The sequence below is a fragment of the Thermobia domestica genome, chromosome 9, assembly GCF_964235325.1.
Source record: "Thermobia domestica chromosome 9, izTheDome1.hap1.1, whole genome shotgun sequence".
NCBI classification, from domain to species: Eukaryota; Metazoa; Arthropoda; class Insecta; order Zygentoma; family Lepismatidae; genus Thermobia; species Thermobia domestica.
The window spans coordinates 1,082,915-1,102,341 of record NC_137462.1 but is presented as its reverse complement, the minus strand read 5'-3'; the positions used below and the strand labels follow the sequence as shown (position 1 = coordinate 1,102,341).

The 19,427-nt window shown below is 36.2% G+C and overlaps 1 protein-coding gene across 1 annotated transcript in view; it reads left to right on the top strand.

Annotated features, from left to right (window-relative positions):
* chas (chascon) overlaps nucleotides 1-19,427 on the top strand; it is a 254,883-nt gene that overhangs the window by 84,269 nt on the left and 151,187 nt on the right. Inside the window, exon 2 of the mRNA XM_081770433.1 lies at nucleotides 4,084-4,201. Within this exon, the coding sequence (XP_081626559.1) occupies nucleotides 4,109-4,201 (93 nt within the window). The 5' untranslated portion in view covers nucleotides 4,084-4,108. The remainder of the gene's footprint in view (nucleotides 1-4,083; nucleotides 4,202-19,427) is intronic.

Here is a 19,427-nt window from a genome sequence, read left to right as displayed (position 1 = left end):
CTGTTCATCTCAGCGACTCCGAAAACTATGGATTCGACAATAATATAAGTCAATTGCAATTATTTTTAAATACCTCCCTCCCATAAGTTACACCGTCAAGTGGGCTAAAATCCATGCCAGACCCGAACCTCATCTATGTTGAAAATTTGGTGTAGATGGGTCGGGTGATTTAAGAGTTAATAAGTCACAAATATAGTCACTTTCCTTTTTATTTATATAGATTATGCAAATACCAGTTTTAAAATGAACTAAGTTATTAGCGTTAAAATCTAAGTCACATGTGTCTAATTGCATCCGTAATTCCTATTTATCATTTTATAGCACTAATGAACTTGAACGAAGCATTATAATAATGAAAAGAGAAAGAGGGAAAGAACCTGTTTCCTTTTACTTATTTACTTTTGATCGAGTCTGTGGTTGACTAATGTCAAGGCTATAAGACCTCACAGGGCTTGAACCCGGTAGTTATTTAATAAATGGAATAGTTTTCACCACTAAACTCTCTTGTCTTAAAATATCATCAACGTGAGGTCAAAAAGGTTAATTATGCATCTATTGTTTTGTCATACGATAACGCTATTAACAAGATCACGTGTCCACCTACGCTTTTGTAATGATCTCTGAGAGGTGATCTGCTGGGCACCGAAAGTAGAACAGAGCTCCATGCTGGGGGCTTTGGTTAATTGAACCGTGTCTGTCCAAGTGAAAGTAGATGGCTCTCGGGGTCATTGGGTTTGGTTCCTTTTCTGTCCAAATGGACGAAGGTTAGCAGCCAATCACGTGAATGCGTTTTACGTTCCAGCGTCCAACGTAACCTGTAATTTATGTTTTCCCTTTTCTTTCACAGCTTGTTAATAAGGTGATGAGATGTTGAGGGAAACATTTCTATCTTGGCCACGGGATTTGTCAATCACCGTTGATTTCTTGGGAAAACTGGATAATGTGTATGATACCTACAATGTGAGAAAAGTGTTTAAAATCACACATTTTCAGGCCGGGAAAATTTCCGATTCTTTGGGAGGTTGTATTTTGAAGAAGAATTATTAATTTTCTGAAACGTTCTCCTTTTAACATTCAGTGTATCAATGATTAATTTATTATCTGTTTTCTGCTGAAGTAGCTATGTTAATCAAATGTCACACACTCACAAAAAGTAAAACATTTTCATTGTAAAACTTTGATAGATTACCTTTGATCTCGTATTTTGTTCACCTATTCTCAATTTTTCAACTGAGCTCCTTCGTGGCTAAGCGGTTAGCGTACGCGCCTTTGGCGTGGGAGTTCCGGCTTCAATTCCCGTCGGGAGCTCATGTGGTTCGGATTCCACTTTAATCAGTAGGTCCACGTATCATATAGCCTCGATCCTGAAAGGGATGTTAAACTCAAAATCAATCAATCAATCAATTTTTCAGCTTCAACCATGAGCCAAAAGCATCACAAAAACAGTAAAACATATTACAACGATGATTCTCCTATCATTTTGAAATTAACATTGTGAAATTACTTAACGGGATGACAGAAAACGTTGAAAGGAAATACTGTTTCATTAAAATCGAAAAGTTTCTGTAACTATTGTAGTGGAAAAATTTTGATCATTTATTTATCCACTTATTGTTGAGCGATTTCCACACTCGAGCTGCGACTACCAACTAAATACGCGCCAAGTTTAAGAGTCTTCATCCCGACGAAATTAAAATAGCGCTAATTTTACAGTAATTATGTGATATCTTCAAATAGATAAAAGATAATCGAAATGTGGAACAAGAGCGCCCTAGACAATAATATTTTACATAAGAAACCGTTATCACGACTCACTTATCTGCTTTCGATTTCTAGCTATTTTGAAAATCGGCATTTATTTTCGCGTTTCTAAACAGCTGAAAACGGAAAGCCACTAGATGATTTGTGATAACGGTACCTCACGCAAAATAATATTGTCTAGGGCGCTCTTGTTCCATATTTCAATTATCTTTTATCTATTTGAAGATATCACATAATTACTGTAAAATTAGCGCTATTTTAATTTCGTCGGGATGAAGACTCTTAACGGGATGACGGGAAACGTTGAAAGGAAATACTGCTTCATCAAAATCGAAAAGTTTCTATAAATGTTGTAGTGGAAAAATTGTGTGATCATTTATTTATCCACTTATTGTTGACCGATTTCCACACTCGAGCTGCGACTACCAACTAAATACACGCCAAGTTTAATTAGGAAATATACAATATTGTTAGAGTTTAACAAACAAAAAATAATCCAAAGATGAAACATGTAACAATGGATATATCTCATTCAGCGCTACAAAATGATATCGGGGAGTGTAGAACCTCATGCGTAGTTATCGAGAAAACAGAAAAAAACTATTTTGTAAATCAAATAAATGACGCTGTACCGTCCGTAAGTATGCTACATATGAAGCTGTAGCTGAAAGTGAAGGAATTATTAGTAAAACTCCAATATTACAACAGCTACAGGACAGCATACAATGTTCTTAATGGTGCAGCACAAAATTAAGACTAACTTTCATTATTGCTTGATCATAATATTGCTTAACCACAGAACAAAATGAGATAGTTTAGGAAAAAAAAATGCATTTCTAGTTTTCGAGGAAATTATGAAACAATAACCGTCGCAAGAATGTATTCCATCGCTACTCCAATCTTTCTAGTAGAACTAAAAGTAGTTCGAAATCTTACCGCGCCTGGTTTCAATATTAAGTGAGAAAATATCATACCATAGAAACCAAACTCCTTCACGTGGTATACAGATCAACTGCTACTTGTTTTTTTTATTTTGATGGAAAAATGATTGATCTATTAAGAGTCTTCATCCCGACGAAATTAAAATACCCCTAATTTTACAGTAATTATGTGATATCTTCAAATAGATAAAAGATAATTGAAATGTGGAACAAGAGCGCCCTAGACAATATTTTACAAGTGGTACCGTTATCACAAGTCATCTAGCGACTTTCCGTTTTCAGCTGTTTAGAAACGCGAAAATAAATGCCGATTTTCAAAATGGCTCGAAATCAAAAGCAGATAAGTGAGTCGTGATAACGGTTTCACATGTAAAATAATATTCTCTAGGCCGCTCTTGTTTCACATTTCGATTATCTTTTATCTATTTGAAGATATCACATAATTACTGTAAAATTAGCGGTATTTTAATTTCACCGGGATGAAGACTCTTAACAGTGACCTATATTACCATTTTTAAAAGAACAATTTATGCGCCTTCAATTTTACAGCACTAGCACCTCGTATTAAAAAAAAAAAGAAAAAAAAGAAAAAAAACTATGTAAATGATTGTGAGTCACTGATCATTTTAGAGCACCTTACTACAAAGCAGAAGATTAATAATTTATTTGAAGTAAATGACAGTTGAGAACACATGGGGAACAGTTTCGAATCCACCGGTGACGGATCCAGGCTCGTATCCAGGGGGGTCTGGGGGGGCGGACCGTTCTAAATTTTCGCTGGGCCTCCTAAAATTAAATCTAAGCTGTAGCCTTACAAATAAACTATGATATAATGATAAACTATAATATGGTTGGATCGGGCCCCCCTAACTTCAGCCGGCCCTTCCCTACAGTTTTGGGCTGGCTACCGGCCTGGACGGGTCCCCAGTTTTTTGAGTGACAAATGCAATTCAAGCTGTTATTTATATATTTTTGAATTTTTATGGTAAGCGTTACCGTTTTTTTTTATTGTTTCTTGGAAATTTTTTGAAACGTTATATGTAATTTCAGTTGCAGCTTTTCTGTTATACAATGTGTTAAACAATACTTAAGGTCTACAGTGTCAACGTCCATCCTAGAGATAATATGTGTAAGTTGGAAACTTCTGCAGGACCCGTGAAAAATTGTAAAATCATGATATATTTATCATAATCTGGGTTGGCTGCACCTCCCCCAGTTTTTACTTTCTATATGCGCCACTGATGAGGAATATTAAATGACTATGAAGCAGTATTTAGAAAGTAATGTTGAATTAAGCACATAAAGTTTAATAATAAAGTGTCATTCTTCTGCTATAATCAATATAAAAATTGATCTAATATAAATACCTTTGCATTTGTAGGTGAGGGAAGATGCTGCATTGAGTGATGGAATCTCCGACAGCTACCAACGAAGGCCACCAGGTGGTCTCTGTTCGTCGCTATGAGGCGGCTCCACCGGCCAACCTACAGACGGAACTGGTAAGTGTTTACCTTCCCTTGTAAATACAAACAATTATTTTTAAATTCCAAATTATATTCCTTGGTTAAAATGTAAATCGTACATAGTTTTGAATGAGATAATTTCTCAAAATCTCACAAAAGCAATTATTAAAATAACACTAGTATTGCGTATTAAATTCCCATTGTTGTAGATTATTGTATACATTACCAAATACACTGTTGGATACCTACCTATTATTGTATGGCATCTTGTAAAATTACGATCACGATAAGTTGACGAAAGATGGTGCGAGAACATTCTGTTCTTTTGTTTACACTAACTGTAAACGGGGAAACCCAGGAGACTGCTAAAACATCCCTATAAAAGAAGTCCTGACTAACTGAGTAATCAACACCTACGCCACACTAGTTAAGCTTTTGGATAGTATATAGGACTTCTGACATTAGGTACTACTAACGAAGAATTTATGAGAATTCGATCTGGAAATGGGAAAATAGGAAGTTTAGTTATCACAATATCTCCCAATCCCTTATCGTTAGAAATAATAAAAATAATAATATTTGGTCTTTTCATCTAAACGAGGTTCGAGTAAAACGTGACTGAAACGTATTCCGTCGGCTAAGATTCGACTGCATTTTCATGACACATTTCCTTTTCAGTACCCTTATAACGCACTTATTTCATTACACAGTGTCTGAGCTTAAGTAGGATACAAACTATAAAAAAACTAGAGGAAACGAAATCAAACCTTTTTATAAGCATTGTTCATTGAAAAGTATCTGTGTGCAAAAAAGAACATTATTCAATATGAATCAATCCCTTAAGCTGAGATATTCGGAAATTATTTAGATATATTATTTTATAACCTAATAGTTCCTGAAGTTCAGGGATATCTTCGACCATGATTACAATTTTGTAAACAGTCAGTTTTTGATATATGACTTTACAGAACGACATAAAGCCACCAGAATCAGGATTATAACTTTGTGAAGGTTTGTTTTAATTACAGAAAATGAGCTTATAGGATTGTAATAATAATTGCCAATTTCTAGCCATTTGTTCCTAACGGCAGTTGAGTCTCTTTCTGGAATAAAAAATCGCTCTCTTCTTCTTCTTCTTTTTCTTCTTTTTGTAAAAAGCGAATTAAAATTTGCTATTTTTCTAATCCTTCTGCTTACGATAACATTTATGTTCCCTCACCACACTGTATTATTCTCGCCTATGCGTCACTTTCAACAAATCGTGGTTCTGAAAGCACTTGTCTTCCCAAATGTACTTGTTGTTAATTAGCAAAGGTAGGATTTGTTTCGAGAGTGCTTTCGGCTTGGACTGTGCACTTCTAGTTTTGTTCTAAATTAATAGTCATCAACATTACTGAAGAATTGGAAACAAAGAAAATAATCCAAGAGATCTTAGTGCATCGCATGAACGACGGACCAAAACGTACTTTAAATATTTTAACCGTGAATGATAAAAGTGCATGATATCAGAGTATCAGGAAGAATATGACAATATATTTTAACTTATATACTAAATAATGTTTTTCTTATAACATTTTCCTTACTTTATTGTTAAATTTTGTTTGCTGTAAAGCTAGTTCAAGTTCTATTTTAAGTTAAAACATTTTTAAGACAGATTACGTGAGTAGTAATTGCGCCATCCTATTGCGTTTTTGATTATCCTCAATGAGGGGCCCAAGCCCCGGGGTCAATGACCTAGGGGTACCTAGGACCACCACCTCTAGATTTTGGCAGGGGTACCTTGGCCCATCCCCAAAATTTTGGCAGGGGTACATAGGACGACCACCATTAAATTTTGGAAATTGCAAAATCTAAAAATTTGGTGTGGTAGCCTAGGACCAGGGTATGTACTTCTATCAGTAGATATTGGGAGTCCATCTCGTTCGCTTTTATGGGTAAAAAATGCCAAAAATTCAAATTTCGGAAATTTTTGACCTAATTTATTCCCTTTGATGAGGCGTTATTACCTTATATGGTTATATGGAACTGTACAGGGGTCCATTCCCTTTCATAAGACATGGGTATATTAATGCACCCCTTTAAATTTTTGAAAGGGGTATTTTGGAGTTTGCCTGACTGTTAGCGTTTGGCGCCCGGTTACCCGGCCCTTGGTCCGCCCCTGCTGATACCAGACTTTATATACCCTCTCATACACCAAGTATGTAATTTTTAAACCTCACCAACATTTTTTGAGGTTTAACAAAGGATCTTTTCACCTCACATACTTCAAATCAAAATCAAAAATTGATAGAATAAAATAAAATAAAAGGATTTGCGAAACCCTGAAATAATAAGAGCAAAAAAGTTCATGAAGCATAAATTGGTGATTAACGACTATAAGTAAGAGTAGTATTACTATTAAATAATATCAATGTTACTTTGATTTTATTGAGATGAACGCCGTAACTTTTTATTCTCGCATGAAAACTATAAAAATAAACGAAGAAACTAAATGTAACACAAGTTCTAATTGTTTTTCCTTACTTTAGCTCGTTGCAACACCTAGTTCTCAATATTCACTGTAGGTGGCTCTGCGTAAAGTTATCGCACAGTGTCTCCCTCTATACACGGAGACTTCAACCGCATACCAAGTGATCACTAGCGTTTGAATGAATTGCAAGTGTATGACGTCATGTAAATAAACAAGGAACTTGACTTCAACTCGAACGTAAAAAGTATCTACTTGAGTTGTTAGTGACTTCAGGAAAAAGTTTAATTTTTTTCTGCCAAAAAATGGATGATTTTTTATTTTTTAAAATTAAGTTCTTAACTGCCGTCTGGTCAGGCAGCTTATTATTTTATGATCCACTATTCAAGGTTATACAAAAATATGTCACTCCAGGTGTTGTGGGAGAAGCCTGCGATACTGTACTTGCATAGGGTGAGTTCGCCAATAGTCGACCGCCATCCAATAGTCGACCATTTTTGCATACTATTGTGTATATAAAATATATCTAATGGTCTTTTGGAGCGGAAAGTGATTCGCGATAAAGCTTGCATCATATACCACCAATGACAATCATTATTTCTCTCTCCCTTGGCCGAGAGAGCTGGTCGTCTTTGACCGATAAATTTCGACGTATCTGTAGAATTACGACTCAGGTGCACAGTTTACGACAGCGTGTAATGGGAATCTTGTGCACCTGTTATTTTTCGCTTTTCTGAGGATATAGATAGTACGTGAGGTAAGAAATGTTTTTGTTACAAAACTAAGTTATTCTAGAAACTGTACAGTATAATTTGTCAATAACTGGATAGTATTAAATGAAAAAATGCATGTTAAAATGTGGTCGGAATTTGGCATTTTTTCTTTCCCATACAAACCAATTGTCGACCAAGGGTGGTCGATTATTGGATTATTTGAGAGTGCGCCAAATTGCTTCAAATTATTTCCTGTTTGGTATTAAGGTCTGTTCTTCAACCTGCATGTATAAAATTTTTGATTTCGTGACATATTCTAAAAATCGACCGCCTGTTTCTCGTGTTGGTCGACTATTGGAATATTTCTTGCCACCTGTCGACCGCACTGTTTCATACTGTTTCGCGTTTTGCTAACTGGAATTTGTTCAGTAACTTAGTTGAAAGTTTCTTTTTATGACGATCTACTATTTCAATGTGAAACCAAGTTTTTTTTACACGAGAACAAGAAACCCTCCTCGCTGGTCTAATGGATAGCAACCGTGCCTTTGGTGCTCTGTGTCCCGGGTTCAATTCGAAGCGGGAGAGCATAGAACGAATTAAAGCGGTTCGAATATTACTGTAAACTGTAGGTTCAGGTCTTTACATAGTCTTGACCCTAAGAAGGAATGTTAAACAATAATAAACAAAGAAACAAGCAAACAAACGAGAACAAGAAGGGTTTCCTGTACGTCTACTACGTCTCCCTGAATGAGAGAAATAATAATACTTTCTTTGAGGCATGTACTAGACACGTTGTCCAGTGCCTAGCCTGCTAGATTACGAATTGGGAATGGAGAGATGTGCGGGTTGAAACCCCAATGCCGGCCCTTCTAACAGGTTTCTTAGGGGTTTTGTCAGTTATACCAGGCGCATGTTATGATGTTACCTACATAATAGGCTCTGGCCGACACCTTTCCTCATCCGTCTCCCTCCCCTATCCCGTCCTGTGCCACAAATGCTTAAAGGACCTAAATAAATTCAACAAAATTCAAGTAAGTGTTAAAGTATGCTGCTTTGTAATAAAGTCCTGTGTTCAATTTTCCATGGGAATACAATTGGTTCGGAGCTCATGTTAAACTCTAGGTCTCACGTCCTTGCGACGTCATCATCATCCGATTAATGTCAATAAAAAATATCGATTCACTCGGCTCAGGTTTTTTCAGGTCAGAACCTGCTTTCGGGAAGAACACTGAAATATTAAGAGTATCAATATTAAAAAAACAACTTTTATTAATATATTCTTGATTATTTCCGCTTTGTAATATAGTAATGCATTTTGTTGTTAGAAATATGGCGAAGCATTTTAAATTTTATGTATTTTTGACAGATTTCCGCTATTCGGGCTCCGGGATATAAAAGAAAATTTTTCCGCTATTCGGAATTTGATATGCTGTGCGCCTTAGAAGCTGTAAGAACAAAACAACTTTCAGTTCGTGAAGCCTGTAAAAGGTTTGGTGTGCCAAAGACAACAGTTTTAGACAAATTACATGGAGTTCAGTTTGCACCACTTATTGCAGAGGTCTTAACAACAGCAGCAACACCGTCAACAATAAAGAATGGGTTTTGCAAATGTGGACTGTATCCTTTCAATCCGGACGCTGTTGACTACACAAAATGCATCAAGAGTGTATGCAAAAACATAGAGAGTACTTCCACTCAGCCAAATGTTAGTGAAGAAGACCTTCGTACTGCAAGAAAAGTTATTACTGTGTACAAGGATGAACTTCAAAAGGCTGCGGTTGACTTCAACGCAGTTCTTGAAGTTTTGAAACTTCCAGCAGAAAAGCCGATGGACGAAGCACTACAAACTGATGATAAAAGTGCCAACTTACCATTAGATGACGAAGTTGCAGTTGGTGAAATCCCTGTAGTTGATGACAACAATGAACACTTGTCTCAAGCTACTCTCACTGTTGGAAAGGATTTACTAAATGATCTTCTCCAGTCATTGGCTGTTGAAGCCAATCCAAGTGCAACAACTGAAAACAGAGTGAATATAACATCTATTCTACCAACGAAATCTGAGAAATTCGACACCATTGCAGCACAAGAGAAAGAGGAAATCAGTATTGTTCCAAACAAAGAATCAGTTATGTCTGCTCCAACAACAGAATCAGAGAGGCCTTTAATAAGAAAGGAAGGAAGGAAGCGTCTATTCCAGAATTTGTGCCATCAAATGAGAAGGAAACACATCAACTACACTGAATGAAACTGAACCTATGAAAGATATTCAGCAAGATACTTATTCTCTCAAAGAACCTCCTACTGAAGCTCTGGTTTCTTTACCAGAAGCACAGCAAGAAACAAGGGACGTTGAAAGCGATGCTGTTGCTGGACCAAGTGAATCAAGTCAGAAGATTATCGCAACAACCCCTAAAACTATCAGACCAATATATATAACGCCAACTTTTAAAAAGCATGTGTTCTGGCCTAAGAGTCCAGTCAAAAAGCCTAAGAAGAAGGTAGAGAAGATACCGTTTGCAATTAGATCAGAAGAATATCGCCGCGCACTGACTGCAAAACAAGAAGAACAGAAGAAACTAGAGGAGGAAAAGAAACGCAAAAGGGATGAAAGAACAGCAAAAAAGAGCAACAAACTGGAAAATCCAAAGAAACGATCGAAGACGACGACCACTGCTGTTGTAGAAGAACATCAGAATGAAGATGATGTAATTGATTACGGCGATGGAGCCATATGCGCAGGATGTGGAGTGATAATAAACAATTTTGCTTTGGAAAGAGGATAAACCAGTGGGTTGCGATCATTGTGATAAATGGTTCCATCTTCGGTGTACCGAATTATCTGGGTATACATAGGAAGAACTCGCAGATAAGCTGTTCCTGTGCGCAGATTGTACCATATAAATGATTTGAATAAACAATCAGGAACTTACTGTTATTACATGAAAAGATAACTCAATGTGCTCAAGTAACTCAAAAGAGAAACCTAACACGGGAGAGAAACCTTATCATATGTGAGACGATAACTCGACGTGCTGCAGTAACAAAGGAGAGAAATCTTATCATATATGAGAAGATAACTCGATGTGCTGAAGTAACACAGGAGAGAAACCTTATCATATATGAGAAGATAACTCGAAGTGCTCAAATAACAGAGGAGAGAAACCTTATCATTATGAGAAGATAACTCAATGTGCTCAAGTGACACCGGAGATAAACATATTTCACACAGGAGAAAAGTGAACACTTAGGATTTTTAAAATTATTAGAGACTCGTAATTTGTTTAGGATTTGTAAAACCGTAATATAAGTGATAAGATAACGTGTGCATATAACGGAGGAGAGAAGTCTTGTTTCACGTGAAAGATCTATTTAATATTCAAATCCATTATTCCAAATAAAATAGCTATGTACCAAATCCTAATAGCGTGATTCTTTCATTTATAATCACTAAGGAGAAAACCTTATTGAAAATTAAATAAAATCTTTATAATCGTTTTGTCAAGTTCAAATCTCGCGAATAATACAATTTCGAAATATCACCTAAGGCGATCAATTACTTCTCCGTGATAGAAACGATAGAAATTGCGCGCGGTCGACTAATAGCATGAATGCGGTCGACTACTGAGCGATGATGGTCGACAAGTGGGAATTTTGATGAGTTTTCGTAAAATCTATTTTTATATCATTGCAAAATTTTAAAAGTGAGCAGTTAACACAGGCATGGTACAAAAGAACCCAAATAAAGCAAATAATTCACTTTTGTCAAATACTATGAAATCATCACGCTTTATAAGTGCTTAGAAGTAAGATTTTTTTTCAGCGGTCGACTATTGGCGAACTCACCCTACTATAGAAATTGCTAGTACAATTTTACTCATATTTCTACCAGAATTTGGGACACTCGAAGGCCTTGGTTCTTTTCCCTTCACACTTTTCGTACTTATGGCATCTACTTCTCACCCCATTGAAATATACACAGGGTGACCACAAAACAGACTCTGGTTTAGAAAGGGCATAGCTATAATAGTATCAAAGTGATATACTGCTCAAGGGATCATATAAGTTCAATAAACTCAAAATAGTTTTGGTGCTGGTGATTGGAATTACAAATACTTGTCATGCAAAAAACATCGAGACGGTAATCCGGCTGCAACCACACCTTATGAAGCGTAGTGTTATCCTAATTGATGGAGTTGACAGCTACATTAATGAGTTTCTAATGGTCATTCAGGGTTGTAGGTAGTGGAGGTACATAGACCTGGTCCTTCAAGAACCCCTAAAGGAATAGTCACATACGGTTACAAGTTCGGTGACAGCAGGGGCTACTTACTGCAAGTGCAAGGTGAACACGATTTTCGATCTCCACCTTTCTAGCTGCTGATTTCACAACAAGCGAATCTAAAAAGAAAGATATGAAAATATTTTGAATAAACTGAGATTTGAATATCCATTATATCAACACATTCAAGTAACAATTAACTTTGTAAACACCTAATATTAGGGAATTCTTTTGCGTTTACCCTGTATATATCGTGTAGAGGTACTATTGTTTCTTTGGAATTAATGGAGATTTTGACGGTTTGATGTTTTCAATTCTTCTTTAATTTCTTATTAAAAATGTATTTGCCTTGTATATAAATTAAACTTACCTTTTTATTCATAAATATTATTATTACATGCAGTATATTAGAATTTCACCAAATAACAAACATTCAAAGAGATTTGAAGGTCCAACAGTTCATTTCAAAGAAAAAGCGCTTTCCCGTGGAAATCAATCGTATGGGAAATCAAAATGATGCAGAACTCTTTCTTGGATATATTTTCGCACAGGAGACCGGAATTTGATTCAAGACCCTGGAAGTTCATTTTATATAGATTAAATATTAGACTGTAGGTCGATGTACAATATAGCCTTCCTGTTGAAACAGCTCAATCTTAAATTTTTCGTAGTGATTTGGTTGCATTTTAATTGGTGTTCACGGGAATGGGTGAACCGTGTGAAGTCGATTGGTTAATCTTAGCGCTTTTGCTGTGCATGGTTAGAGGTTCGATTACCGATTGGAAAGAGTCTTTGGTACTCAGCTATTATCGTCACTTAATGAGAAGGTTAATTAAAATAAACTTAGTTAACAAACCACGTAGCCTGTACAATCTTTCAATAATTTATTTTATATTTTCATTGTTGTTTTGCTTGTTTGAAATGCGTATGAAATATCTTTATGTTCGAAGAAAACTAACTTATTGTATTGTGTACGAGCTGCACTTTAAACAAAATGATAAATTTAACTCTAAATAATAAAGAACATTTTAAGTCAGTCTTTCTTCAGACACACACACGCGCGCACAAAAAAAAAAAAAAAAAAAAAAAAAAAAAAAAAAGTAAAGAAAAGAAAGAAAGAAGGGAAAGAAAATAAAAATTTTGAAACGATTTTTATTATATTGCACTACTATGAATGACGTATTTGACAAATTGAACGCGAAGGAGACTTGGACCTCAACTGTTCTCTCAGTCTAGGTTTTGTGTTTATATACCACACAGTTGTTATGAACTGAACAAAAGGCTATGTATTTAAATGTCACGCTGGTCTCTAAAGAGTTAAGGACGCTGATTGTACCCGAACATAATAACTACGCATATCCACCAACACAACTAACATGTACTTGGTACTTGAAAAAAAATGAAAATGCAATTTTTCGGTTAAACGTCTCACGATTGTACGCTTTAGGCTAAGGGCGGGGGGGGGGGTTGATTAAGGCAAATGAATTATGATGGAAGAATGTTTTTTCTTGCCACTTGCATTCAACTTTCTCTTGACATAGCTATTATCATGTACGTATGCTTTAATACTATCTATAAACTGTTATCATTCTGTACTTCTCTTGTCTAATTTCATTATATTACAGCACGCAGGAGACAATTCCCTTCTTAGATGACAAGTTTCATGTAAGTATATAACATATATAACATAATACTATTCTTAGCAGCAAATAAAACCTTCATTTGTGCCTTCTATTTCTTTACTTCTTTCATATAAATACTTTCGGTCTTCATCTATTTCCTCTTCTACGCAATTTTTTGGGGGTACTCATCCCCCTGTCCCCCTCGCCAGAGACTCCCATGCTATCGATTAAAGAATGTAGCTCAAACTTATGCTCCGTACCCTCCCACAAATGACCACCCTGAGCTATGTCCCCAAACTTATATAAAATCTTCTATTATATGTGAATATTCGTAAAAGGAATTTTTCAATTACAGTATATCTTAGTGTTTTGTATTTATTCCTTCCATGACTTTAAAACTTGTTTAACTTCAGGTGTTTTTAAAAAATATATAGTCTGCGCGATTATTCATTGAATTGGTGTGACGTAAGTGGATTTCTTTTTTCACAAAAAAGAAAGAAAATAAATTGTTGTTAATACATGCGTCATATATTTCGTGACATACTTCCGGTTGCAGTGCAAAGCAACTCACGCAAAGAAAAGATTTTTTAAATGAAACCTGCCGCGGGAGACCCTGTGACTCACTTTTTCAAATCGTCTAACTGGAAATGATGAATAATGGAAAATCGTCTGGTTTTTATTACATAAATGTTTGCATAAACAGTGTTACTCGAGGGAGTTATACGTTGTTAAGGAAATATTTTAATATCCCGTAACTCTATTCTTAATATTTCAGAGATACTTCGTATGCAATTATACGCTGTTGCTTTTATGAATATGCCTTATCCATTTCAATCATTCAGAATGCACTGTGTTGCCCTCATATGAGATAATAAATAGAGGGCGTCATCCTCCATGTGTAATCTAGCAGTAGTTAGAATGGTAATTCAAAAAGTCCACACTCGTTCATCTTCATACGAAGATAACTGTTTGTTGATTTCCATTCCTATGTGAATGAATTATTATAATGTCTAACTACTTTTACGTTTACTAGCTTTTAATATTCAAATTAGTGGAGCATATGCCGTTAACAGGACGTCGTAAGGTAACGACCGTGTCACAATTTATAACAAATGAACAGATACAGTTGTAAATGCATTTTACACTCGTAATTAATCCTGTAATATCTAAGGGGACAAGCAATAATTTCTGGCAATATATTTATTTGTACGTAGGATAAGTTCAATTTTCATGTGAGTCACAGTCACTTATTTGTTTATTTCTTGAAGTTTTCTGTCCATTTTCAACACCAAGGCTAAGAGGACCTATAGTTTAAGGTGGTATCCGAATCAAGGTACTGTGTTCAAATTTTTAATGCTCTTTCAACAGGACTACATGCAACAAACGCCCAATTCTGGTTACGTTTTTTGTAGTGATTTTCATTTTGAGCATTTAGTATATTGATATAACATTAGTAAGACATCGAGACGTCCAGGTTTAACCGGGACAGTTCCGAAGTTACACCAACAACTGTACTGAAGACTTTTCCAGCTATACTGATTGACAAGAAGTAATTTCAAGTTCATGGGTTCAGTTTACGATTCACAAGAACTAGTGATTGAAGCCACATTGCCACGTTAAATCAATCTTGTAGCTGCCATTAAAAAAAAAAAAAAATCTTTCAACCCAATCTTTCTATTTACTCTTTACATGTTACAACTTCTTGAAAGCAAGAAAGGTGTCGCCACACATGCATCACTGCACTCTAGTGGACAAACAGTGAACCTCCTCATTAAAAACGTGTATTTTGGCGCACTTCCCCTCACTGTCCAAAAGAATCCGTTGTTTCGGAAGCGGCGAAACTAATTTTTCTTTTATGTTAGCGGGAGGGCTATAGCAGGTGGCAAGCAAGACGTTCCAGAAAGTTGGGAATCGTTCAACTCCTTGCAAGATGGAAAAAATGTTTTATGACCCTTTCAAGGCTATGTGTACATGGTGAAATATGGTAGGGTTTCAAGATTTATATATATATATATATATATATATATATATATATATATATATATATATATATATATATATATATATATATATATATATATAACAGCTACAAGTTCTTCTAACGTGGCAATGTGGCTTTAGATGCTTGACACTAGGAAGGGATAGTAAATAATACAATTGAACCGAGAACAAGTTCTTCGAATATGTTCGTACACATAAGAATTCCTTCTATCAGCAATTTGAAACTGATGCACATGCTGATCTTCCAGCCTGAGAAACAACCTTCCACATTTATAAACACACACAAAAGACTCCATTGTTATGACATGCAATACATAAAATTCCATCGTTTGTAAAGTGAATAATAATGAAGAGAAGAACAATACCTTAGGTGCACGCTCTTCGTGTTTCCTGGAATCGTCTGTCACATTCTTCCGCGTCCATGCATTACACAATGACAGGGAACTCCATCAGGCAAATTATACAAGGGGAGGTAAACAGACAGATCCCAAAGCGATACCTCTCACCGACTACTCTCTACGTTTTTAAATTAATTTTAATATGTAGTTGATATAGAGAAGGTGGTACAGCGATGCGAGGGTAATCCAAGTTATGAAAGAAGGATATTTGCAAAAAAAATGTCCCAATTTAACGAACGAATATTCGTCTAAGGAGCACTATTTATAACATTTATGAGAAGTTCTAATTTTGGAGAGCATTACTTTCTCTTGTTGTTAAAGGGAAATTCTTTATTCTCCATAAAATGCCATTTTAATGATTTTTTGAAAAAGGAGTTTGGGAGTTTGATTTTTTAAAAAAAGTTGTTTCCGTGTGTTGCGGCAGTGGCGTCAATTGGACGTTAAAAGTGGGGAAGCAAGACATGATCTTAATATTTTTATACCAAGGTTAATTTTCCTGGTTGCTTCTCCACTTTTGTTTGACTTAAGGTTGTATAACTAATAAGATACTATCTTTTTCAGTTAGAATATCGTATATCATATTTCATATTTTATTAAGTAAATTGACAAGAGCAACGCAACTAGGGACAAATAAGCCCTAGCTCTTTCTACTCTGAAACAACGAAGGTGTAAGAAGAGATTTTATTCGTTGCTCATGAATATCTTAAAATTCTGTCTGGAAAATTGTGTGATCAGATTATTTAATAACAAATTAGCAAAACAAATAAATAGAAAGAATAATATTAATCATATTAATGAATAATGAGGCTTGTTTTTGCAAAAATTATATTGAAACTGGGGATTAATGAACAACTCGTATTTTTTAATTCCACGCATGCTATCATATGCATGTTACTACTCTTAGAAGGACAGTAAATACTAGAAGCATATGCTACGACAGTTAAAGAAATACTTACTTTTGCATCTTCCTGAAACATGTTCATTGACATTACGTACAGTTTTCGCTTTCTTGGAACAGATCAAAACAATAATGCTTAAAATCATTTCACACTCCAATTTACAAAATAATCCTAAAACCTAGAATTATGTTAAATTCACTAAATTTAATTGTATATACACTTGAACATTCCTAAACACACCACTGCAATACAATGGAAAAGGTAGAAGTTGTTTCTTATTACTCTCTTTTTAATTAATAATACTTACTGAGCTCCTTCGTGGCTAAGCGGTTAAGGCACGTGCCTTTGACGTGGAAACCGGGTTCGATTCCCGGCGGGAGCTCATGTGGTTCGGATTCTACGTTAATCAGTAGGTCCACGTCTCATATAGCCTCGCTGCTGAACGAGATATTAAACTAAAATAATCAAATCAAAATATTTCTTACTATTAGAAAGGAAAGAAAAGACATTTTAGGAACTGTCAATATTTGTGCAATTAAAGACTAACTTGTGAAAACTTTTCTTTTTGTGCGAAATGTTCTCTCAATTAGTTTTAAAGCGAGTGACTAATATGTAGAGCCCTTGTAAGAAGAAATGAAAGCACGCTGAAATTGTGGTGCTCCAATAGGTTAATTTTTGCGCCATTTTTCGTGGCAATTAAAATGCAATTCCTGTACCTTTCTTAACTCCACGGGAAGACAACCAATACGTACTCACGCAAATGGCAAATATTATACGGCACCATTTATTTTCTATGAACTACTAGTACATACAAAAACTTGATATTTCTAAATGAAACTATATACATTAATGGGTCTTCAAAAAAGTGCGGGGGCAACTGGCCCCTTGCTCCCTAATCGCCGCCCATGTGTCCGGGAGGCAAAGCTATGTTCGTCGTTGGGTCCGTCCGGGAAACAAAAAATCTCGAGAAATATTTAATGGATTATCATTAATTTTTGGCAGGATGTAGAGTCAACGCTTAGGAATTGAGTACGTTGATGGACGTGATCCATCGACCGGAAATGATACAAATCAACCATTTTCTATTTTAATGTTGATCACTATAGACTAAGAACGGTAATAGATAGCGAAAAGCAGTTTCCTGCATTCAATTAAGCGTTCCAAGAATACATTTCATCTCTATCGTTAACTCTCTACTAAATCCAGAAGTGAAAATTACTATAATTTCGTTTTCAATATTCATCTACAGAGACTAAAAATTGTAAGAAATGGCGAGAAATGTTTTTTTTTTTTTTTGGAATAGATCTAGCCTTTTAAGAGTAAGCACCATCTTGTTTCTCAACCCTCTATTCAGAAGTGGCAGAAATCAACAAGTTTCAATTTTAACTTTGACTGCTATAGACTAAAAACGATAATATATAGCGAGGAGCTCAGTGGTAGAGCGTTCACCTCTGGTGCATGAGGTCCTTGGTTCGATCCCAGCTCGCGCCAAGTGAACTTTGAGGTGGACAAACTGTGTGCGTAGGTTTTCTCGGGGTTCTCCCGTTCCTTCTCACTTTCTTCAATCATCAGCGTTCCTTTTAGCCCAGCCGGCATAATCGTGGGACGCAAAACTTACGTTCCTCATCAGGAAGTCGCGGTCGGAAGGAAGGATTGCCGCCGTCGACGGTGGCGGAACGAGGGAGGCAGCCGGCACCCATCCGCAGCGGCACGACGATCTATCTGCTCAAAATTGCCGACCTTTTGCCGAGGCGGCAAGCGGGCGAAAATCGTGAAATAAAATGCCCTTTGCCGATTCTTTATCGACTGTTGCCGACCGTGAGAGTCGGTAAAACAGTCGGAAAGGCCACTTTCCGACCCTTTGCCGACTCCTTGTGTCGGCCTCTTTTCGACGGCGGCGCCGGGGCATTTAATGCTCATTTCCGGCTGTTTGCCGACTGCTCGCCAAGGCAACTATTCGTCGCGGTCAAAAATTGTGCGGAAAGACGCCGGAGTCCGGCGCGGCATCTGGTCGGCATGAACAAATTGTCCGACTGTAGGCGGCAGGATCCTGATGGGGGTTAGATTTCATTTCAATTCATTTCCGAAACCTCGCCCACCAAAGGCACTTGCTTTAACCAATGAGAGCTACTGCACAACCTAGGGTTTCAATATTATAACTTATGGTGAGAGATAAACCAAAGATAAGACGTTATATGATGTGTTCCGGGTAATAAAGGCAAAATCAACAACAATTATGTGTACTTAGCTCGAAAGAACCGGCTTCTATTTCCGATGGGAGCTCATTAAGTTCGGATCTGACGTTAAGGTGTAGGTCCAAGTCTCATACAGTCTTGGGTTGAACGAGACACTAAACTTCGGATCAACCAAGAGATTAAAGCTGTGGCAGATAAACGAAGAGGGTGACGGGGACACTTTTGTTTACACCTTTTAGTTCCAAAATAATCTAACAACCAATTTTGAAGCAATCACATCAGAAAAGGTAAATAATTGTTTTGTATTATTGATGGAATTTGCTATCTTCGAAGTGAATTTAAGCTACCGTTATACGACATAAACATGAATATTATGCAAATGCGATGAAAAAATCATGGAGGCTTTCGAATGTGTATGTGGAAAAGAATGAAGAGAATTAGTTGTGTCGAATAGAAAACTAATCAGGAAGTGCTAGAAATAGAAATAGAAATAGTAGGAGAGAAAATAACAATTTTAGGTGTAATTGAAAATAGGAAGAGAAACTGGTAACGACATGGGCCGACAAGAAACTGTATCATGACGGACGTAATACAAAGTATGATGGAAGGAAAAGGAGGAAGAGATGAAAGAGACTACGTGAAGACGAACGAAGAGGTTAGCTTTGAACTATGGTGGTGAACTTAG